The sequence below is a fragment of the Macrobrachium rosenbergii genome, chromosome 10 (genome assembly GCF_040412425.1).
Source record: "Macrobrachium rosenbergii isolate ZJJX-2024 chromosome 10, ASM4041242v1, whole genome shotgun sequence".
Lineage (NCBI taxonomy): Eukaryota > Metazoa > Arthropoda > Malacostraca > Decapoda > Palaemonidae > Macrobrachium > Macrobrachium rosenbergii.
Window position 1 is genome coordinate 66617831 of NC_089750.1, and position 24342 is coordinate 66642172.

At 43.4% G+C, this 24342-nt stretch overlaps 1 protein-coding gene across 3 annotated transcripts in view; it reads right to left on the reverse strand.

Annotated features, from left to right (window-relative positions):
* LOC136842753 (protein catecholamines up-like) overlaps positions 1–22501 on the reverse strand; it is a 48057-nt gene extending 25556 nt beyond the window's left edge. For 2 of the 3 annotated variants that reach the window (XR_010854346.1, XM_067110526.1), the window contains exons 1-3: positions 20987–22501; positions 15447–15646; positions 357–432 (exon numbers count right to left, since the gene is read on the reverse strand). Coding sequence is in view for 1 of the 3 variants with exons in the window: in XM_067110526.1 (XP_066966627.1) it covers positions 357–432; positions 15447–15646; positions 20987–21827 (1117 nt within the window). In the remaining 2 variants the exon portion in view is untranslated. The remainder of the gene's footprint in view (positions 1–356; positions 433–15446; positions 15647–20986) is intronic. The other variant, XR_010854347.1, reaches the window with a different exon arrangement.
* Between the last annotated feature and the right edge of the window lie 1841 nt (positions 22502–24342).

Below are 24342 nucleotides of genomic sequence, written 5' to 3' on the forward strand. Positions count from 1 at the left end.
ACAGAACTGCATGAAAAAGTATATGGTACACATGTCCCTGGGAAGGTGATCATACTACTTATGAGCTCTGAGATAATTTTTGTTATTGCTTGCTGTAAATCCAGTTTTAAACTATATAATGCAGTACACAGTCCACTCAATCATTTCTATATCTTGGGCCTACCCCAAAGGTTTTGCTTTAAAGTGAAAAGTTGGTTATCAGGAACAAAGAAGACCAAAGGAACCATAAAAAAACATGAATAACCATTGCAGAGGAGCTGACATTAACAGCTGTAATAATGGCCATTAAGAAATATTTTGGATAATACCCTTAATATTGCTGTAATACTTATCAAAAAGAAAAATAAAACCCTTACCTGCACCTTCTGCTAGAAGAGATATCACTGTACCAGTTAAGGCACCCAAGGCTGTAACTAGCTGAAGCATCATTGCCTGAAGGAAAAAACACAAGCTACATCATGGCTATTATTTTTTTTAAATTCTAGAGATGCTTCATCTCTACAAAATCAGATTTGTATCACCATTATTCTAAAGGGAAAAAAAATTGTAACTTAAATAACTGTCAAAGAGCTCAATGGATTACCAGTACTTGTACATGAAGGTACACTGGTAGGACTTGCACGTCTTTTGGTAGATATATTCCTTTAGCCAGCCTATGTAGCAAGAACTGAGTATTCAAGTCACGTTAAGAATAAATAATGGAACCATAGGTTTTTCTTAATTGTCCCTATCAAAGTGTAAATTTCTTCAAAGAAAGACTGGCTAACATTTCTATGCCTCTTTAACCATAAATACCAAAGCTTTTTTTTTAAGCTTATATTTTAGAGGAATTCTGAGTAATTACTGTACTCACTGCCCATCCACATAACAATGATGACTAACATGTATTTCTTGATGCACAAAGTATGATGAATTTCATATTATCAACACTATGAAATAATTTTAAACAGCAAACTGTTTGTTTAGCATACGATACGAATATAATTCATGGCTTTTATCATGCCTTTCCAAATTACTGCTGAAATAACTGAAATCTGTTGATAGTATACCATGAATGCCAAATGGAGTAGCCCATTTCAAAAGCAGGACCATACTCCACATATTGGTTCTTCAAAAATGTCAGCTAAGGAGCTGAAAGGTGGAGTCCATGCAAAACCATGGTCTATTCTATGCTACCCAAAAACTTTTTTCAAGTTTCATATTTATACAATATTATCAAATGCATTTACAAAATTCTGACAGAAGGATTTCAGCATAACTGAGAATGCGATCTGGTAACCTCCAGATATATTTGAAACTCAAGAAACAGGACTGTGCTGAGTGAATGAAAATGTTGAAAAAAATAGTTGTGACTGCCAGAACTTATGCTGGTGTCAAGTCAATAGGTTCCATATCAGGCATATCAGAACAGCATATCAAAGCTATATCTATTTCTTGTTATCTATTGTGTAAGAAGAGACACTGCCCAGCTATGGGTGCTAAATCTCAAAAAAAGAATGTCTCATGAGTGAGCAACCACAGGTAAGTGGCAATTGACTGCTTAATATACATGAAACCATTTTATTTTATGTTCTGGTTAATTTATTACAGTTTTAGTGCTATTTTACTGGATACTGTGTTATCTCTGGCGTTGTATCTAGTTGCCTTGCAACCATATGTGACCATAAAACCGAGGTGCAATAGTCCATGTAGCCTATATACCATGACTTTTCACAGTCTTAGGTTTGAGTTTTCTCACCTGAAGCTGGTTTCAGGCCCAATTCATTTTTTCTTATTTTAATATATTCAAGCACATGTTTATCAGTACATACACATTATATTGTTGTTATTTGTTACATAAAGTGTTTATAAAAACTAATATCAAGTATTTTAAAATGTTTAAGATGACATTTTTATAATAAAATAAAGTTTTATATATACTTACCAAATAATTAAATAGCTATAGTTTCTACTTTATGCGGCAGCTCAAAATTCAAAACTCGCGGTAGAACTCTTTTGTTTTGGGTGTAGGTATACTGCCCCGCCTACTTTCAGGGAAGAACAGGTACTGTACAATGTAGCTAAAGAGCTCAATTCATTTATGCCCTATGTTCATGAGAGGGGAGGAGGGAGGGTTCTGATCATGTAATTATTTGGTAAGTATATATAAAGCTTTATTTTATTATAAAAATGAAGTTTTTATGATAAAACAAAGTTTTATGAATACTTACCTGGCAGTTATATATATATAGCTTAATCCCTGTCGAACCGGCAGATTTTTCAAAACTCGCGGCAACCGCGAATGGTAGGTGTCCCGATAGGTGGTTAACAACCCTTATAGGGTGGTAGCTGGAATCATTCCCGTTTTCAGTTCCTCAGATCATCTCTTGCCCGACCTGTCTCCTGAGGGGAGGAGGGTGGGATTTAAAATATATATATAACTGCCAGGTAAGTATTCATAAAACTTTGTTTTATCATAAAAACTTCATTTTTACGAATAGAACTTACCTGGCAGTTATATATATATAGCTGATTCACACATTTGGAGGAGGGTGAAAGACAGCCAACATTGTTGGGAAACAACTAAAAGTCGTAGGTAAACACCTTGATTCCTTACCTGCTAAGGTAGCTGACTTCAAAGGTTCCTGCCTCTCCAGCCGCTTTCCCTTAGGAGCGCCAGTCAGGTGAAGACCTGTTATACTGAAACAACTCAATCGAGTCTGTCAAACGGGGTGAGACCAACAACGTGACTAGACTTCTGTACTTCCTATTCCCCTTCTATTACCTGTAACCTTACTCAATCTAACCACCTAACCTTGCAGACTAGATATACACCTATCTAGTTAGACTGGGGTTGCTGTTCCCACAAGGAAGCTTCCTCAGACAACCATAAAAACACCAGCCCAATTACAGGTATCCCAAACAAAAGTTAAGGTTGAGGGGAGGCAGTCACTCCTTTACCCAATACCGAAGCTGTAGCTACATATGGGCCCAAGGCGTAACATTTCTCATAATCTACTCTTACCTCTCTGAGGTAATGAGAAGCGAAAACAGAGTCACTTCTCCAAAAAGTGGCCTCCATAATTTGTTTAACTGACATATTCTTTCTATAAGCCAGAGAAGTTGCAATGGCTCTTATTTCGTGAGCCTTCACCTTCAACAAACCAAAGTCCTCCTCTTCACATAAAAGGTGAGCTTCTCTTATTGTCTCCCTCAAAAAGAATGATAACGCATTCTTCGAGAGGGGCTTTTGAGGATCCTTCACTGAACACCACAAGGAACTGGAAGAACCTCTTACGTCCTTTGTCCTGGAAATATAAGCCTTGAGGGCTCTAACAGGACAGAGTAGTCTCTCCTCCTCTTGGCCCACTAAATCAGTGAGGTTAGGAACCTCAAACGTCCCCGGCCAGGGTTTGGAAGGGTTCTCATTCTTAGCAAGGAAGTCAAGCCTTAATGCGCATATTGCTCCATTACGATTGAAGCCTACTTGTTTCTGAATAGCCTGAATCTCGCTAACCCTTTTCGCTGTAGCAAGAGCGAGAAGGAAAAGAGTTTTCTTTGTTACGTCTCTCAGGGTTGCTTGAGAGATGGGTTCGAACTTCCTGCTGCACAAGAACTTCAAAACCACATCCAAATTCCAGGACGGGGGTCTCAAAGTCTGCTTCGTTGTTTGAAAGACTTTAAAAGGTCTCTCAAGTCTCTATCTTGAGACAAATCAATGCCTCTGTGCCTAAAGACAGTAGACAACAAGCTTCTGTATCCTTTTATGGTGGATACGGCCAGCTTAGAATCTTGCCTGAGGGACAAGAGAAAATCAGCTATTTGGCTCACAGAGGTAGTGGTTGAGGAAACCTTATGCTGCTTACACCAAGATCTAAAGGTTTCCCACTTTGATTGGTAAACTCTCTGTGAAGAGACCCTCCTCGCTCTGGCGATAGCTCTTGCAGCTTGAGCTGAAAATCCTCTCGCTCTGACAAGCTTCTCGATAGTCTGAATGCAGTCAGTTGAAGAGCGAGGGGGTTTTGATGATACCTCTCGAAGTGGGGCTGTCTGAGAAGCCTTGGACTTGGGGGAAGACTTCTCGGAAAGTCCACTAACATCTCCACCACCTCTGTGAACCACTCTCTTGCTGGCCAAAAGGGGGCTACCAGGGTCATTCTCCCTGAATCTAGGAGGGCGAATTTCTTGACTACTAGATTGATTATTTTGAACGGAGGGAACGCATAAGTGTCCATCCCCGTCCAGTCCATCAAGAAGGCGTCTACTGCTATTGCTTCTCTGTCCGGGACTAGAGAGCAGTAGTTCGGGATTCTCTTGTTCTGGCTGGAGGCGAAGAGGTCTATTGAAGGCCTCCCCCATAAACTCCACAGTTTCTGGCAAACTTGAAGATTGAGAGTCCATTCCGTGGGCAGAACTTGCCCTCTTCTGCTGAGCATGTCCGCTCTTACATTCTTCTGCCCCTGCACGAATCTCGTCAAAAGCTCCACCCTGTGGTCTTTTGTCCACAGAAGGAGCTCTCTTGCTGTTTCGTAAAGAGGTAAAGAATGAGTCCCTCCTTGTTTGCTGATATACGCAAGAGCCGTGGTGTTGTCGGAATTCACTTCTATTACTTTCCCCCGACAGATTCCTTTGAAGGCTTTTAAACCTAACCAGATGGCCATCAACTCTTTCCTGTTGATGTGCCATCCGATTTGTCCCTCTTCCCAAGAGCCTGAAACTTCCTTGTTCCCGTGTTGCTCCCCATCCCGACTCCGAAGCATCTGAGAACAACACTAGGTCTGGGTTCTTTCTGCGTAGGGAGATTCCTTCCCCTAAGATCGACGGGTCCAGCCACCAACTCAGATGTTTCTTGATCTCTGCTGGAATGTGGAAGGAAAATGAGTCCTCCTGATTCTTCCTGTCCCAGATTCTTGAAAGGAAGTGTTGAAGAGGTCTGAGGTGCAACCTTCCCAGAGAGACAAATTTCTCGAGGGAGGAGAGGGTGCCCAACAAACTCATCCACTCCCTCGCCGAGCACTTCTGCCTCCCCAGGAAATACTGAACCTTCTCGAGGCACTTGATTTGTCTTTCTTGTGAGGGAGAAGCCCGAAAACGAGCTGAGTCCAGAACTATCCCCAAATAAAGAATCGTCTGACTCGGTTCGATCTGAGACTTCTCTTTGTTGATAATGAGACCCAGATCCTGAGCAATCATAAACGTCTTGTGTAAGTCCTCCAGACACCTGTTCTTCGACTGGGACCTTATCAGCCAGTCGTCTAGGTACAGGGATACTCTTATCCCTTCTTGATGAAGCCATCCTGCCACATTTGACATTACTCTGGTGAACACTTGAGGAGCTGTGCTGAGGCCGAAACAAAGAGCTTTGAACTGGAAGCATTTGTCCTGGATCACAAACCTCAAAAACTTCCTTGAAGTCGGGTGGATGGGAATATGAAAGTAAGCGTCCTGCAGGTCCAGGGATACCATCCAGTCCCCTGGACGGACTGCTGCCAGCACAGACTGAGACGTCTCCATGGTAAACTTGGTCTTCTCCACAAAACTGTTCAATGCGCTGACATCCAGGACCGGTCTCCATCCCCCCGAACTCTTGGGCACTAAAAACAGACGATTGTAGAACCCTGGGGATCCTAGTTCCAAAACTGGTTCTATCGCTCCTTTCTCCAACATCTGGTCTACTAGATTCAGGAGTGCCCTTCGTTTCAATGCGTTCGAGTACTGAGCCACTAGGGCTAGTGGCTTTGTTGAAAGTGGCGGTTTCCTCGAGAAGGGGATCTTGTACCCTTCCTTGATGACTGAGAGAGACCAGTTGTCCGCCCCTCTTGCTTCCCAAGCCTGCCAAAATAGAGACAGCCTTGCTCCTACTGTTGTCTGGAGGACTTGTTTCTCAATTTCTAGAGCGTGTTCTAAACGTCCTTCTGTTAGTTCTACCCCCTGTTTCTTGTCTTTTTCCTCTGAAATCAGCTCTAGAAGGAACTCTGCCCCGAAAGGGCTGTTGAACTCTCTTTTCCTCCTTTTTGGCAGCTGGAGGAATTACCGAAGGAAACCTCCTAGCCGAGCGAGAAAGTAAATCTTGCGTAGCTTTATGTGCCAGAGTCAGAGAAATATCCCTGACCAAGGACTCCGGAAGCAAATGCTCCGAGAGGGGGGCGTAAAGGAGCTCCGCCTTCTGTGCGACTGTAGTCGATTTTGACGTGAAGGAACATAACAAAGCCCTCTTCTTCAAAATCCCTGCAGTGAAAAGAGAAGTCATCTCATTTGCTCCATCCCTCAGAGCCTTATCCATACAGGCCATAATACTGGAAAGGTCTTCAATTCCTGTAGCCTGCATGGTTTCCATCTTCTTGGATAGAATTCCAACAGACCAGTCTAAAAAACTGAACACTTCAAAAGACCTAAAAATTCCTTTAATGAGATGGTCTAGTTCCGTCATAGACCACATCACCTTAGCTGAGTTAAGGGCATGTCTTCTAGAAGAGTCTACTAAACCAGAGAAGTCCCCTGGGAGGAGGCAGGTACTCCCAGGCCAAGAGCTTCTCAGTGTCATACCACATACCCGCCTTGAAGCAAGCCTAGTTGGAGGAAACGAGAAGGAGGACTTTACTGCTTGCCTACGCTCCTTAAGCCAGTTATCAATCCTGGTCAGAGCCTTCTTAGCAGAAATGGAAAGCTTCATTTTAATAAAGGCTGACTGCTTCCTCGATTTCTTCCTGTTAAACTGGGACTGAGGAGAACGAGGAGCAGCAGGCTTAAACTCCTCACCATACAGCTCCAAAAGAGAGCGAGAAAGAACCTTATAGTCATCAGCCGCATTAGAAGGTTTATCTTCGTCTTCTGAAACGTCTTCCAAATCATGCATTCCTTCCAACTCTGTCTCTTTCTCTTCCCGCTGTATTGTACCCGGGGAGGACGTACGATCGCCGAAAGCGTCCTGGCGGCGAGAGTTGGTTACGTCCTGGCGGCGAGAGCTGGTTGCGTCCTGACAAACAGCCCTAGAAGAATCCCGATGTCGAGAGCTGGATGCGTCCTGGTATCGCGAGCTGGAAGCGTCCTGGCGTCGAGCATTGGATACGTCCTGGCGCCGAGAATTGGATGCGTCCTGGCGTCGAGAGGCGAATGCGTCCTGGCGTCGAGGAAATCCACTGCGTTCTTTCCTCCCTGGAGAACCGAAGTCGTAATCTTGCTGAACAAAGGAAGAATGTTCCCGGCGAGAGGAAGAAAATTCCTGTCGTTTAAGGCGTGGAGAGGAGCAGAGTCGAGCCTCAGGAGAAGAACCCTGAGGTTTTTGCTTGGTAGAAACGAAAAGATTCTTATGTTCCAGGCCAGAAGAGCCCCTTGTTGACTCGAAACGGGAGAGGGATCCAGTTCTCTCTTATCCCTAGGAGAAACTTCAGCAGGGGACTCCCTTCTAGATCTCTTCACTGGTAACTTGGAGTCCTTACGTCTGACCGACTGCGGGGAAGGACGACTAAAGGCCTGAACGAGAGAAGCTAATTGGCCTTGCATGACGGTCATAAATGATTTAGCCGCAGCAGCTGCATCTTGAGGATCCGAGGGAGAAGGTTGTCGAGACAAGCTGGGAGCAGGAGAAGGATTCTCGAGAATTCTCCGGAAGCAGAAAGAAGAGAACTCTCCCTCCTCCGAACAGCGAGAGGAGAGCATTCGAAAAAGGTCTTGACCTTTTTGCTGGAGAGGCGTTTGGTCGTCGTCGGAAGCAAAAGATTCAGGGAGCTCCACGCACCCGAAAGGGAGAGCGAGTCCGGGGTTGATCCTCTTGCTGCAACCATCTTCTTTTGGTCGATCTCGAATCCTCAAACTGCCATCTACGTCTAGGAGAGGGGCTAGGAGAAGACGCAAGCTCTTCCGACACGCCTTTCCTGTGGCGGTCATAAGCAGCCTGGGAAAAAGCAACAGGACTGCTTGAGGCGACGGCTGACCGAGGATACGTCCCTCTCACCCCCTTACGATCGTCGACATACCTTCTCCCTTGGTCCTGGGAGCTTGGTAGAGGTCTAGATCTAGGGGCATGACAGGGTCGATCAGTCGCCACCTCCACTGCACTAGCACAATCATTATCACAAACTTCACTTGTACTCTTACCTTTTTTCAAGGCTTCAAGTTGATCCTTTAATTCTTTCATCTCAGCCGCCATCCTGGCGAACTGAGGGTCCATAACAGCAGATACAGTTCCTGTAGGAGCGGGGGTTACCACCTCGGGAGAAGGATCTACTTCTAAGGGTGATTTAGGAATAGAAGGGTTAAAAGAAATGTCTAGGCTAACATCACTCACAGACCTAGATTTAGATTTAGAGGCCCTCCTTAACTTATCCATCTCTAATTTACGCACATAGCGTTTCATTTCCATCCATTTCTTTTCATCCAAATCCTCGCATTCTTTACATCTTTTATCCAAGGCACACTCAAAACCCCTGCACCCTAAACAAACAGTGTGAGGGTCCACCGAAGCTTTCGGCAACCTAACCTTACATTCCTCATTCACACATACTCGAAAAAACTTAGGATCAGACATCTTATCCAAGAACAGTCAAAAGAATAAATCCAAACAAGCCACAAAAGCGATTGCCAATCCAAAGGTCAAAATACGTCACCAATAAAAGGTCCAACACAGCGACCTAGGGAAGCGAGCGAAAAACCCGACGGAGAACCAACAACGATGTTGTCAGTCCAACCGGCAGAGATGATCTGAGGAACTGAAAACGGGAATGATTCCAGCTACCACCCTATAAGGGTTGTTAACCACCTATCGGACACCTACCATTCGGCGGTTGCCGCGAGTTTTGAAAAATCTGCCGGTTCGACAGGGATTAAGCTATATATATATAACTGCCAGGTAAGTTCCATTCATAAAAATGTCATTTTTATATAAGTAACTTACCAAATAATTACATAGCTGAATCTCACATTGATTGGAGGTGGGATGAATGGACATATACTACCCCAAAAAAACTCTGAAATGGAGAAGAATTTGGAATAGAAGTTGGCTAGTATTTGAAATGCTTGTTGTAATCTTATCTGCTGAGGGAGCAACAGCAGATGGGTACTGCCTCTGGTCGAAGCTCCTCTTGCCCTGTAGCTGTTAAGTTAAGTATACCTTAGTTTTACCAGACCACTGAGCTGATTAACAGCTCTCCTAGGGCTGGCCCAAAGGATTAGACTTATTTTACGTGGCTAAGAACCAATTGGTTACTTAGCAACAGGACCTACAGCTTATTGTGGAATCCGAACCACATTATAGTGAGAAACGAATTTCTATCACCAGAAATACATTCCTCTAACTCTTCATCCGCCGGCTGGGGAATCGAACTCCGGCCCAGCGAGTGCCAGTCCGCAGCTCTACCGACTCACCCAAAGAAGAGCTATTGACCTGTAGCGGCATGGTGGTAGAGCCAAGGGTCGCCTCTAAAGTGGGTGCTTTGCAATGTAGGAGGTTATTGCGGGTTGCCAAAGCTTACAATCCAAGAAGAACACATGAATAATATGTGTATATGACCTTGCCCTGGGTGCAGTACAACAGAAAACAAAGACCTGATAAAAAATAGCCTACACCACCACAAAATTTTAATCAAAACCATACAAAACATGGATTGGTGACACTCACAACTCAGTGCTCACCAGACTTCTCAAGAAGTGCAACTATCCTTATTCAAGGAGAGTGGAGGGAGGAAAAGAAGGCGTTCCTCCTATCCTTCATCCCCCAGTACCATGCCAGCTGTGAAGAATGGACCTAAAGTACTGCATTTTTCGTATACCATTTCGATGTCCCATAGGTAGAACATGGCAAACACTGACTTGCACCTCCAATATGTTGATTGCAAAATTGAAGAGAGACAGATTACGTCTGAATGCCAAGGATATAGCCACCGCTCTTATTTCATGAATTTTTACTTTACATAAGGGCAGTAAGTTGTCCTGTACCCCCCAATGTGCTTCCAAAATCACAGATCTTAAGAAGAATGTTACTGTATTCTTGGACAATGGACGGCTGGGGTCTTTCACGGAACACCAAAGATTTGAGGAAAAACCTCTGAGACTTTTGGTTCTTTCTAAGTACTGTATACTCTTATGGCTCTTACAGGACAGAGGACTTTCTCTTGATCGGATGGACTGAGCACTTCGGACAGGCTCTTGATTGAAAAGGAATGAGGCCAAGGGTTAGTCGGGTCGTCATTCTAGGCCAAGAAACCCAAAATCAGTGAGTATACAGCGTTGCCTTGAGAAAAGCCTACCCTTTTATCGATGGCATGTAGCTCACTAGCTCTCCTAGCTGTAGTTAATGCCATCAAGAATAAGGTCTTCTTCATTAGATTCCTAAGTGAGGATGACTCCAAAGGTTCAAACAGCAGTCCTGACATCCATTTAAGGACAGCGTCCAAGTTCCAAGCAACTTCAAAGGTTTTGCTTGCTTACTAGTACTAAAAAACTTCATTAAATCACTGATGTCTTGATTTGAAGACAGGTCCACTCTTCTATCTTTGAATATGGAACTCAACATTGCTCTGTAACCCTTGATGTATTGATGTAGATGTTGCAAGTCCTTTCAAGGTTCTAAGATGTAACAAAAAATCTGCGATCTGGGCTACAGATGTCTGAGAAGAGGAGATATTTCGCTCCCGGCACCACTTCCGAAAAACTGTCCACTTGGCTTGGTAGACTGCAGCAGATGATCATCGCCTACACTTAGCAATAGCCTCTGCAGCCTTCCTTGAAAATCTTTTTGCTCTGACAAGCTCCCTGACAGTCTGAAACCTGTCAGAGCTAGAGTGGATAACCCTAGGTGGAATCTGTGAAAGTACGGCTGTTTGAGAAGACCTCTCCTCTGAGGAAGTAGCCTTGGGAAGTCCGTCAGTAGACTTAGGAGATATGGGAACCACTCGTGTGGCCAAAAGGGAGCAACTTGGGTCATCGACATGTTGCTGTGTTTGTTAAACTTTTTCAATACATATGTCACCATGTTAAAGGGAAGGAAGGCTTAAAGGTCGAGGTCTGACCAGTCCTGCATCATGGCATCCGTCGCCCATGCCTGCGGATCCTGAGCCAGGGAACAATACAGAGGGAGACGATGGTTCCTCGACGTCGCAAACAGGTCCATCAACGGCTTTCCCCACACATTCCACAGGTCAGTGCATACCTGTGGACTGAGTGTCCACTCTGTCGGTAGAACCTGTTTGTCATGACTCAATTCGTCTGCCAGGACGTTCATTCTCCCCTAAATGAAGCGGGTCGCCACTTGGGTCTCGTTACTTACTGCCCACAGAAGAAAATCCTTGATCGCTTCGTAGGGTGAAAAAGAATGAGTCCCTTCTTGGTTCTTGATGTAAGCCAGGGTGGTCACGCTGTCCAAATGGACAGCCACTGTCTTGTTGAAAGTCTGCTTTGCAAAGTGCTGAAGTGCAAGATGAACAGCCTTTAATTTTTTTACATTGATGTGGAGGTTTCTTTCGGTCAGAGACCACCTTCCTGAAACCTCCATACCATTGAGAAGAGCTCCCAACCCATCCGAAGCATCCGAGTATAACGTTAGGTCGGGGTTCATTGGAGCCAGAGACTTTCCTGTCGCAAATCTGTCCTTCACCAGCCACCACCGAAGGTCCTCTTTGATCTCAGGAGTGATGTTAACGATGAATGAATCCAGGAACGACTTTCTTTGTCAATTGGCCTTGAGGTAAAATTGCAGTACCCTTGTGTGTAGCCTGCCCAATGGAACAAACTTCTCTATGGGAGAGAGGGTTCCCAGGAGACTCATCCATGCGTTCGCTGCGCAGGAGGGGCAACCCATAAGTCTTGGACTTTGCCGAGACAATTTAGGATCCTTTGTTGGGACGAAAAAGCCCAAAAACTCAGAGTCTATCACTATCCCCAAATATAGAATAGACCGAGTCGGAACCAGCTGAGGCTTCTTGAAATTTATTAAAAGTCCTAGATCTTGAGCAAGGCAAAGTGTTTTCTGCAGGTCCTCCGTGCACTGACATCTCGAGGGGGAGCATAGGAGCCAGTCGTCGAGGTAGAGAGAGATGTTTATCCCCATGAGATGTAACTGTTTTGCTAGGGGAGCAAGTACTTGCGTAAAAACTTGAGGGGCTGTGGAGAGTCTGAAGCACAGTGCCCGAAACTGAAAGACTATCCTGGAACACGAATCTCTCATACTTCCTGGAATCCGGGTGAACTGGAACGTGGAAGTATGCATCTTGCACGTCGATCGTGACCATCCAGTCCCCCTGGTGGATGGCTGACAATACCGACAGTCTCGTCTCCATTTTGAACTTCGTTGTTTGAACAAAGAGGTTCAGGGAACTGACGTCTTGGACAGGTCTCCATCCTCCCGATGACTTTGGAACCATGAAGAGGCAGTTGTAGAACCCCCTCCGTGTCTACATTCTAGACTACTTCCATGGCTTTCTTCTCTAGCAGAGCTGACACTTCCCGTGACAGGGCCAAAAACCTCTCCGGGCCTACTGAGTGGGCCGTTAAGCTGATGGGAGACGTTACTAAGAGAGGTTTCTCCCTGAAAGGGACTGCATAGCCCTCTTTCAAGACCTTCAGCACCCATGGCTCCACATTCCTGTTCTTCCACTCAGTCCAGAAATGAAAAAGTCTTGCTCCCACTGAAACACGGAGGACAGACGACTCACTTTCGAGGTGCTAGCTTGTTGACAGGTTTTTTGGCGGGTCTGGAAGTTCGGAGGTTGGATCTAGGTCAGGACTAGAAACCACCTCTATTACTTCAAAAGGGCTGTTATTGCAAAGGCGAAGACGTCCTAGCAGATGTGGTAGCTGCAGTGGCTCGTGCGCGGAACCTAGTCCTTTTGGTAGACTGAGCGAGAAGGTCCTAGGTCGATTTCTTCTGGAGTTCTACTGATACACATTCCAGGGTGTCCTGCAGGAGTAAACTGTTCTTGTCTAGGGGGTCAAAAAGAAGAGATGAACACTGAGATGGGGTGACTTCCTTCGCCGTAAACAAGCACCACAAATCTCATTTCTTATGGACTCCTTTGGTGAAGATGGTCGTCAACTCCTGTGCTCCATCTCTTACAGCTCTATCAGCACAAGCCAGACTCCCAGCCAGTATGACGTGAAGTTTTCTTGAAGAGCCATACAGTCTTCTATTTTCTTAGCAAGAGCCCCAACCGTCCAATCCAGAAAACTGAAGACCTCAAAGACTTTAAAGATGTCTTTAATTGGATGGTTCGACTCCGATGCGGTTAACAGAATTCTGGCCGAGGAGAAAGCGGAGCGACACAAAGCATCTATGATACTGGAAAAGCCCCCTTGAGAGGAGGCAGAAACCCCCAAGGACAGCACTTCTCCAGTTGCATAAGACAGAAACATCTGCCATATCAAGTGAGAGGGCGGCGTACAGTAAACCGCTTTCCCGACATCTCTTTTCTGCTAACCAGTCATCAATACGAGTGAATGCTTTCCTCAGAGATGAAGACAAAACCAGACGAGGTCGTCTGGCAGTACCTGGAGGTTGTCAAATCAAGAAAGCTGACCCCGGTGACGTAGGGACGGCCAGAGAGAAGAACGAAGGGTAGCAGATCAGGAAATACCCGAGCAGCGCCGAGTAGTTCGATGTAGGTTGTTCCGCTTCTACTGATTCCTCAGCAGAGGAAATGGGTGATCCTGGTGGGTCCGTGGGTTCTTGAACTACCGGAGCTGGTTTCTGAAGAAGGCTCAAAACTTTGTCTAGTCAGAGGTGAAGCAGCACCAACGAAGGATCTTGGACAACTGAAGGAAACTCACCTGAAGAATCAGGTATTGGAAGCTCTCCTTGCGGGACCGCACACTTGCTGGAAGGAGGATGAACTTCAAGGGAAGCGCCCACAGACACTGAACGTTCGGACACTGGGCGCCCACTCACTGTCGGAGCAGACACCGAACCTTTTGAAGCCACTACGCTCTTAGCGGACACTGGGCGCCCATATGATGGGCGCTCAGCGATTTGATGTCCAAACACTGAACAATCATACACAGGATCTTCCAATTTGGCAGGATCGGATACTGGGCACCCACGAAATGGAAAGGCAGACACTGAATGCTCATGCAATGGGCGCTCAGACGAAGTGCACTCATATGATGGGCGCTCAGACACCGAACAATCTTCTAGTGGGGGCTTATACACAACACTATCAGACTCTGGGCGCTCGGACACTTCGCGACGATGAACGGGACTGGCATACACCCTTTTGGGGTCAGAACACATGTTAGAAACTGAATGGGCGCGAGGATCTTTCACTGGCGACTCCCAAAAGCACGAAGGGAGAGGGCTATGTTCCCTCTCTAAAGCTTGCTTACCAGACGGGGCAAATCAATTTCCAACGAAGCGCCCGGCCTTTTCAATGGCCTAGAAACTTTTGTAAAACAACCACTTTGCCTAATGGGTCCCAGAGAGTCTGAATCACTAGATGACAAGGCATGTACATCCATCTGGACGCCTTTCCAATGAGGCAACGACTGCTTGTGGGCAAACCCCACCGACCTCCCTTGGACTGCCAGTTTGCTTCCTCCCAGGTGAACAAGGGGAGTTTAGCAGGGACCTTGGTCTAGGAGCAACACCAACACTACTAAATTTGTCCATCAGGACCTTCACAGAATTCCCAATCTGGGAAACGGTATCAACAAGTAATCAAATTTCTGATCTACCCATGCTTCTAAGCTGGCAATGGCATCAGGTTTAGCAGAATGAGAGCTAGATAAAGGAGTGACAGGAATAGCTGGAGGACTGGATATGGGAGAAAAAGCTGTCAAAGGTGTTGAAGGGATAGGCAGAACAGTGATATCAACTCCTGGAGGATGAACTGCACTAGCAGAAGCCTTAGCTTCAGCCCTAGCTGTAGCTTCCCTCAGTTGGTCACACTGTAATCTATCTAATTGTGTCTGTAAGGTCTTCCACTTCCCCTTATCCCAGTCCTTACATTCTTCACAATTAAGATCAGGAGAGCAAGTTTGCTCCCTGCAAGAACTACATGGGGTATGAGAGTCATATTTTGCTGAAGTGAGTCTAGTTTTGCAGCCTTTGCTGCAATACCTAATGCTAGACAAACTAGTGTCAGACAATTAGTCTAAAGTCCAATCGGGAAAGCCACAATCGAAAAATATATCAGAATTCTAGCTAAGCTAAATAGCTGCACTACCAAGAGCAAAGAGTACTTCACCAAAAGATGATCTCCGACCATCCAGTGAAAATTAATCAAGAGCTGCTAATAACCAGTGTTAAGTCATTAGCCGGCAGAAACAACTTGAGCTCTTTAGCTACGTTGTACCTATTCTTCCCCGAAAGTGGGTGAGGCAGTATACCTACACCCAAAACAAAAGAGCGCTACTGCAAATTCTGAATTGCCGTGTAAAGTAAAAACTATAGCAATGTAATTATCTGGTAAGTTGCTTGTATAAAAATAATGTTTATAAACCTACAGGAACAATAACATACACATAAAAAAGTCATGACTTACCTTCTTACGACTACATCCAGACTGCAGAAGTATAGCAAAATCGCCTATTTCATGTGGAATTTCATGAAGAAATATTGTTACAGTTGTTACAATCCCCACACTTTTCCCAGCTAAGAATGAAGCACCGATGGCAAGGCCATCAGTTAAGTTATGGGTAAAATCAGCTGCTAAATTTAGGTATCCAGCTACCTTGATATCACCTGTAAAAATAAAATAATAAAAATTATAAAAGTATACTCCTAAAAGAGCAAGTACATACATGCAGTGTGAAGGTTATGACAACAAAACCCTTTATAAGTTACTTGTTTGTCCCTACAAAATAGTTCACCACCCAGGAAAGATATAGGACATCAACCATTAATTCATTTACTAGCCCTCTCAATACCTTACAACAAAAAAGTTAGGCATAGGATAAGCGATTAAAAGTTAATTAGGCTAAATCAATACGAAGCAAATTCAGAAAAATAGCTTTCTAAAACAATTTTTACAAGTCAAAGATGAAAATTACTCTCACAAATATATACCTTTTTCATTAAACTATCTTGTTACCAGCATCAACTAATGCAGAAGCCACTGGATGTACATAACAGGTGCTAATCAGAGGAGTAGTGTCTTTTCTTTTTCTGGGGGGCAGGGGGGAAGAGGGGCTATGATTGTGTAAAAACACAAACACCATTCCATAAATACTGGATACCTAAAGGGGTACAAGGCAAGCTGAGACTATACCTTGGAGTTTGAACTTTCCGTGGCATGATCAACTTGTACAGAAAACCAAGTTTAACTGAAACATAGGGTCTCTAGCTGTGACTAATGGGTTTACAGTAAACCCCCCATATTCACAGGGTCTCTAGCTGTGCCTAATGGGTTTACAGTAAACCCCCCATATTCACGTTCTCATGATTCGCGGACTCATGCATTCGCGGGTTTCTCTGTGGAACATATCTAGCCATAATTCACAGAAAATTCGCCCATTCACAGTATTTTTCACTGAAAAATATTCACTAATTACTGTATTTTCATAAAATTTTCATGAATAAATGCACTTTTTGTGATAAAACTACTAAAATACTCAGGTATAAACATTTTTACATTGTTTTTCTTGTGTTTAAACTATCAAAATGGGCAGTTCTAAGTGTTTTTACAGGGGTTTTAAGTATTCGCAGATTTCAGCTACTTGCTGGGGGGTGTGGTACGCATCCCCGCGAATACGGGGGGTTCACTGTACTTATGGTATGACTGCTAAGGATACAACACACTTGAGGCACAGTGTACTCACTTGAGACTGCAAGGTTGACAAGAAAACGAGAAAACATGCACATATCAATGTAACAAAATTCCACAACTAGCAGTCCTAAGGGACCTTGAATCCTGGAGCACTGGTTCCCCAAAGAAATCAGGAAATTTGCCAGCACAGACCTTAATCAGTCTCTAAAAAGCTGATGATACTACCTGCTCTTCATCAGCGCTTGGTTAATTTTGTGAGCCTCAAGCTCATTAGAGGGAAAGCATGGGGAAGCTGAGGCAGCAGCAGCAGAACCCCCTGCTCCTAGAGACAAAAGGAGTTTCAACTCCTCTGAAAAGGACTTAAATCTGGAAGCAAAAACCTGTTCCCTACCAGAGGAATGGTTAGCTCCGCTTTGTGCCATGGTTCCTGGCACCAAAGAATCATCTGCACAGGAAACAAAAGCCTCCTGACCATTCACACCATCCTGCGCTGACACTGAGGTAGCAGGAGGCAAATCTGAAATTACCAACCACAAAAAACTTGGTTGAGGGGAAGATAATCTGTTTTGCTACTGAGACAGTAGCAATCAATGAAGAAGGATCCACTTGTCTAACAGGTAAATACACCAAACCTCGCTGCTGCAAAGGCGACCGAGAGCCCTTAAAAGAGGCTCGAGAATACCTCAAATCCTGCCTCAGCGACTAAGAAACAGCCCAAGGTATCAGCGATGTCGAACGCAGTTGAAGAATACGCTTAGAATGCTCAGGAGTAGCCCGAGTCAACAAAGAAGGGGACTGAGATGGAAACTTGAAGCCTGAGGAAATTGAGAACTACAATGAGGCGTCCACACCTTATGCATCGCCAACAACGACCCTGAGACAGAACAAGGCTGAAGATAGAAGCCTCCTACTTTTCCAATCTGCGCAAGAAACTAGCGCTGACTTACAAGGCATCAAAAGTTGATGAGAACGCCTGAGAAAGGAAGGAAAATGTGGAGAACAAATGCATTCACACCCAATCGCAGCTACTTGCACAAAACTCCCTCACGTCAGACAAAATACACGAAGACGAACCTCCATAACCAGACCACCTGGGAGACTGAGAAGAAGAACGCAAGTGTCTGGTGCCAGTTGAAAGCCTAGTGCCGGCTGTCATGTGTGTGTCTGATGGCAGACGAGTACTTACTGGCAAGCAAGCTTCTGATGTAAGGCAGATGCCTGCTGCCAGGCAAGTGCCTGCTGCCAGGCGAGCGCCTGCTGCCAGGCGAGCGCCTGCTGCCAGGCAGGCATCTGATGTCAAGAGAACTCCTCCAAGAGATTACCAAATTGTCTAGCAACAGAAGACTACATGAAGAACCCAGATAGGGATCACTGGGAGTACATGGCCTCCAGCAAGGCTTAGGGGATACAAAATCAGATATCGAGTGAGTGCGCTTATCCTTACCTAGCATATCTACCTCCTGCCTAAGTGAACTTCTTGATCTTGACGTGCTTATCTTTCAGTGCCTGAGTGCTAGCTTGTACGTGACACATGCCAAGTTGGCCTGAGGAAGAAGACAACAGGCACAACCCACTTCCACTCCATAATACATTGCTTCCTTGTGCCTCCAACAGTAGAAGGAGCATCACAGGGTATGGCTAAGGTATGGCTAACAGGGAGGGAAGGCGTTGGCACTTCCTCCGCCGCAAGGAGGAAATGTGAAAAAGGACAACTAAATTGGGCCGGTAGAGCAGCAAGTGTCGTGGAGGTCATCTCCATGAACTTTCCATACACAGCCCTAAAAGACTAGCTACATTGGCTCCTGATTTGCCAAACCTCACATCCTGAATAATAAGGGGAGCTTTGAGAGGCAAAGGAAATTTTGAATTGAAGGAAAAGCATTACTAGGAAAACAGGGCAAGGAGGGATGCCATCTGAAAGGCCGTGAAAAGATGAGAAACTCTTACTCCTACCCTCACTTCCTGTCCTAGAGTTAGAAGAATCTTTTTTTCTGTCTTTTCCTATTCTTATCTGCTTCTTGCATATACTTATACTTTAAATAAACTTTCATCATTTCATCTGACCAACCAATACACTGATCACAGCAATCGTAGAAATTCATTTCTCGCTGTGATGTGGTTCGGATTCCACAATAAGCTGTAGGTCCCGTTGCTAAGTAACCAATTGGTTCTTAGCAACGTAAAATAAGTGTAATCCTTCGGGCCAGCCCTAGGAGAGCTGTTAATCAGCTCAGTGGTCTGGTAAAACTAAGCTATACTTACAGCAATCGTTACAAGAGCAATCCTTGTTTCCTACATTTAACACATTCGTTGTAACCGTTGTAAACTGAAGAGAAAAGTCAGGCGTTGCACCCTCTTACCTTACAGACTCAAAACATCTTTTCTTTCTCCTTTTTGAGTGAGATCCTATATAGTGACAAAAAAAAAAAAATTTTAACCAAACTTGGAAAACAATCTAATCATCAATGAAATCTTGTTTACACTCTCCAAAGGGATGGGTGAATAGATGGTTCAAACTAAACAATCACATTAATTTTTTACTTTTCACACTATTGTCCTCCTGCCTGACATGCTAAATACAGCTATCATAACAGGAGGTAAGATTCATTTCAAAATTTTTTTTACTTGTTCTGAACATTTCTGACATTCATTTTACTGAAACATTAGGTCAAAGATACTGGAATCCCTTATGACCTATAGTTATGGGGGGACCAGAGTGCGAAATTGGGGGAAAATACAAAAGTTAAATACAATGACATTTTCTAACATCCCTATGGTACTTCTGCAAGTTCTGATTAAGGTGAGGTTTATTGCAAGTTTTTAAAGTGCAACACGCACTACGTAAGTGGATAATTTATGTCAGTGAGGGGGAGTCCTCTGGGACCACGCCCTCAGCCAGATAAAGACCATGCATCCAAGGTTTTGTTAGGTTAAATGGAGTTGGGTAGGTAACAACCCTATTCATTTTAATTTCCAGTGCCCTAAGTTAGTTTATGTACAGGGTGAACATGGGGAACAAAGCCCAACAAGCCAGATTAAAAACCCAGAGCCCTGGGTTAAATTAGGAAAAGTTGAAACTGTATTATTCATTTCAATTTACATTGCCATAGGTTAGGTTCGGGTGGGCAATAGCCTTATGCGAATTTAACGGCCTGGTATCACAGGCTAGGTTAGATTAAACACATCCTTGTATATCACTAATTTTGTGCTTTCACTCACCCAAAAACCCCACTTCTCACTGTGATCCCCCATGATTGTAGGATTTGTATCCAGAATTACTAAACCTACTGAAATGAATGTCACAAGTATTAAAACACCGGAAAATCATATTTTCAACTCTGGAATATGATTAAAGTTTAAAGAAAAATTTACTTGGTAATTTTACAGAAGAGCTCTGCACGGAGACATCGTTTATCAACAAAATTTTCTGACTCAATATATTAAAGGGCATATGTCAAGCAGCGCATGTGAGATAATTTGATTAATTGTAATAACTGCCATGAAAACTAACGATAAAGTGCATACCGGTATCTTTTATGGATGCTCTTGAAATTTTTTAAAGTTCATACTGTATTTTATGTTTCAGCGGCCATATAGACTGAGCTCCGATTTGTCTGTGCGTTGGTTTCTATGTGTGGATCCTCCCTTGGGTGACCTGGCTCTGCCCAGCTTGCATGGGGGTCTGATTTTTCTAAGTGTTATTTTCGTATTTTTCATTATACCTAATGAACTCCCACAATATTATCACATGTGCTTTAATGAAGAAAATTTTGGGACCATTTGGTATACCACTAAGCCATTTTACTGCCGGACATTTGAGTTTGTTCTGTGATTCACCATGGAAGCACCGTACAGTAGCAACAGCAAAAATGTGAAAATTGTTACTGCATTTCTGTTGTGAGGATTTCTGTCACTTTTACATAAAGCGTTTGTAGCCAAAATTAGTCTGATCTTATATGCAGTGTTGGGTAATAATGTGCTTCATTTTGCACTTAGGATGTAATTAGCCAAAAGTTTGGTGTAGGCTATTACATTTTTGTGTCAGCCAGTCAAAAAATTAGTCCTTGTTTTGTTTTCACAAAAAAAAGTTTTTTTTTGTTGAATTGCCATTTACTCCCACTGGCAAATCATAAAAATGCTGAAATAACATAAACAGCCTAGCCCAATCACAAGCTCTTTATAAAAATTTGTCAGTGGCCCCTATTTTTCATTTTGCTACCTGATCTACATAAATAAGGTCTATGGAATAAAAATACACAGGCACTGTAAATGAAATTAATGTGCCTATCCCTAAACACACACACACACCCCTTTACCTGAACCATCTGGTGCTGAAACTTCGGAGGTTTTTTCATCTTTTTGGACCCCATTCTGGTCTTTGCCTTCAGACTCATCTTCATCCTTTTCACTGGATTTCTTTTCTTCCTTCGATTTTGTCTCCTCTTCTGTTACAGGGACTACATGCGAGTGGGAGTGAGAATGGCCCCCTTTGAAGACACGAACAATTTTCTCCACAACGAGGAATGCAATAATACCCCCGAGAACAGCAAGCCCAATCGTCATGTCATGACCGTGGCCTCCTCCATTACCTGCGTCATGAGAATGAGAATGGGAATGGGAATGAGAATGAGAATGACTCCCTCCTTCCTTGAGAGCCTCCTGTGCCATTAAGGCATGCGGGATGAGGTGCAAGAAAGCATCTCCTAACAAGCCCCCGGACGCAAAAGCCAAGAGGATCTTGAGGTAGGGCTGGTGTTCGACGCTGTTCCTGACGGGGATACAGAAGAGAATCAAGTAGGGCGCGATACTTATGCCCAAAGTGGCGACTATAGCTTCGAACCAGACGCTTGACTTGGGTGCACTGTGAACCGTTCTTTCTGCTTCATGATGATGATGGTGATGATGATCAGCTTCTTCGTCCTTTTCTACGTAAGGGTCATTGGCCTGTTTGCTCCATTTAAAAGCCGGGGGTTCTTCGTGCATTCCATGTCCGTCGTGATGATCGTGGCTGTGACCGTGATGTCCGTGACTGTGCCCATGATGGTCATGACTATGCCCGTGCCCGCAAACCAACGGAAGTGACAGCAATATGCACACTACAAACACAAAAGGTATAACCACATTAGTTATGAAACGTGTTATGGAATTGGCCGCCATCTGTGTTTGTTTAGGTTGAACTCCCGACGTAGGGCCGCAACTTCTTCTGCTGGGCTGCCACGTCGGCGTAAATGACAGCCATAACAATCATTTTGCAGCCTATCAGAGGGCTGTGTGTAACCTCGAAGGGTTTCTTAATATCATCTCGGTGTCTACGAATGGTGCTGTTTCTCACTGAAATACATTGGCGACGTGAATTTTTACCGAAATCTGTATTGCGTTCATTCCGTGTTGAAAAAAGGATGGAATTCACATGTTATGATGGTACTGAAATATTGGGTTTACATTATCCTTTTGGTATCACATTTTGTTTTTAGGAGGATAAAAACCTCTGGTAGCGCAATGAACAATCCAAACGAAGCAAAACCACACTAATTTTCTTGTTAAAGAATCAGGGTAACACAAGCATCTTGCTTCCAAAGATTTGCCTTCTTTTAACAATTATCTTTGTGATAGTTTCACATACACCACTTGTTTTGTTCTTGTTAGCACAATATAAGCTTTTCATTACTAATTTCAAATGCTGCATTGATATAAAATTAAAATAACATTTGGTGTCAAGTTTTTACGGAATTAACACGACTGATTTAAGTATAATTCTATCCCTGTAAGCCATTTTAATCAAAGCCCTTGATGGGAGGAATCAAATAAAACTATGTCGCAATATCAACTGTAAACCTGCAATAACCGTGTTAATTCTCTTTATGTGCAAAATCCTTTAAGAACCAGTAATATTTTCACTGGTTAGGCTATATATAGATTATGTTTGCAACATGTTATTCAGCTATTCCTAGAGAGAGAAAAAAATAAAAACTGGGCGCTTGCACTTGCAGACTGAGCGCTAACTGAGTCGGTGTTAATTGCAAAGATAGTCATCATAACACTTAGCTGGGATACGAGTTACCTAATGCACCCGTGGTATGGTAAACACTAAATAGCAGCTCTATATCTCCGAAGTAACTTTTCATCACAGGTGTTCATTTCTCTTTGGGAGTGATCAACAGGTGATTGCGTCTCTGCTACAGATTTAATCTAAATCTTTAAGTGAGTGTACTGGGATTTCCATCCGAGATATGACAAATTACTACTTGCCTTTTGAATACCGAGCAGTATTTTGAAAAAAACAAAAATGGTGAATCTCATCTCTCTCTCTCTCTCTCTCTCTCTCTCTCTCTCTCTCTCTCTCTCTCTCTCTCTCTGAAACACACACACACACACACAAATATATATATATATATATATATATATATATATATATATATATATATATATATATATATATATATATATATATATATATATATATATATATATATGTGTGTGTGTGTGTGTGTGTGTGTGTGTGTGTATGTATACAGTATATTAGCATCAATGTTTATTTTTACATTTGAGTAAATATATAAATATAATAAATAGTACTAGTTCTAGTATAGGTGTAAACTGCCTCTCTAAAAAAAATTTCCTACCAAAGTATTAGTCAAATGAAGATGCCTACAGTAACTGTCGATCACTGTGAAAGAAGTGGTAACTGAAGAAAACACACCATGGTTTATGATGACACGAGGTAAAAAAAAAAAAAAAAAGCTGGCAGGCGGACAATGAGTGGCTAAACACGCAAACGTCAGTACTGATAGCTGTTTTGAATAGACTGTGAAATTATGTAGTTAGCTTAACAAAATGTGAAGATCACCAGCATCATCATGAACATCTGCACGAAAGGGCCTTGTCTTCATCGTGCAGGTGATCTATTAACTCCATCTCCGTAACCAATTACTGAAAGAATTTTCAAATAACTTTCGAATGTACATTTGTATGAATAATAAGCACTGAAAGGTGCAATACAGACTTATTGGGTTCCATAGAAGCAGAATGTATGAAAGGTGGAGGATAGGGTTGCCACCTCGAGCTCAGAAAAATACAGAACATACAGTAATTGCATAACGAGGAAAAGTTATGGCGGGCGGAGCGAGCCCTTTCAGCTGGGGCATTCTGATTCTGTGTGCAGCTTGTGCAACTAACATGAAGACATGTTTCATATGTGATGAGGAATGGAAGATCACTTCTCAAGTTGTCAGTTATCAGTGAAGTGACAATTCTATAGAAATTCAAAACTAAATGACATGCTGTGACACAGACAATGAAATAATATATATATGTATACCATCAAGTTTATTTTATACAGTTCCTCGTTGGACGGGTCGATATCGTTCTCGGTAGCACTTTGCTGGGCCTGCGTTCGATTCTCCGACCGGCCAATGAAGAATTAGAGGAAGTTATTTCTGGTGATAGAAATTCATTTCCCGCTATAATGTGGTTCGGTTTCCACAATAACCTGTAGGTCCCGTTGCTAGGTAACCAACTGGTTCTTAGCCACGCAAAATAAGTCTAATCCTTCGGGCCAGCCCTAGGAGAGCTGTTAATCAGCTCAGTGGTCTGGTTAAACTAAGGTATACTTAACTTTATTCCTTCAGAACCATAAAAAAATGCAGGATTTATTTCCACTGCTAAACTACAA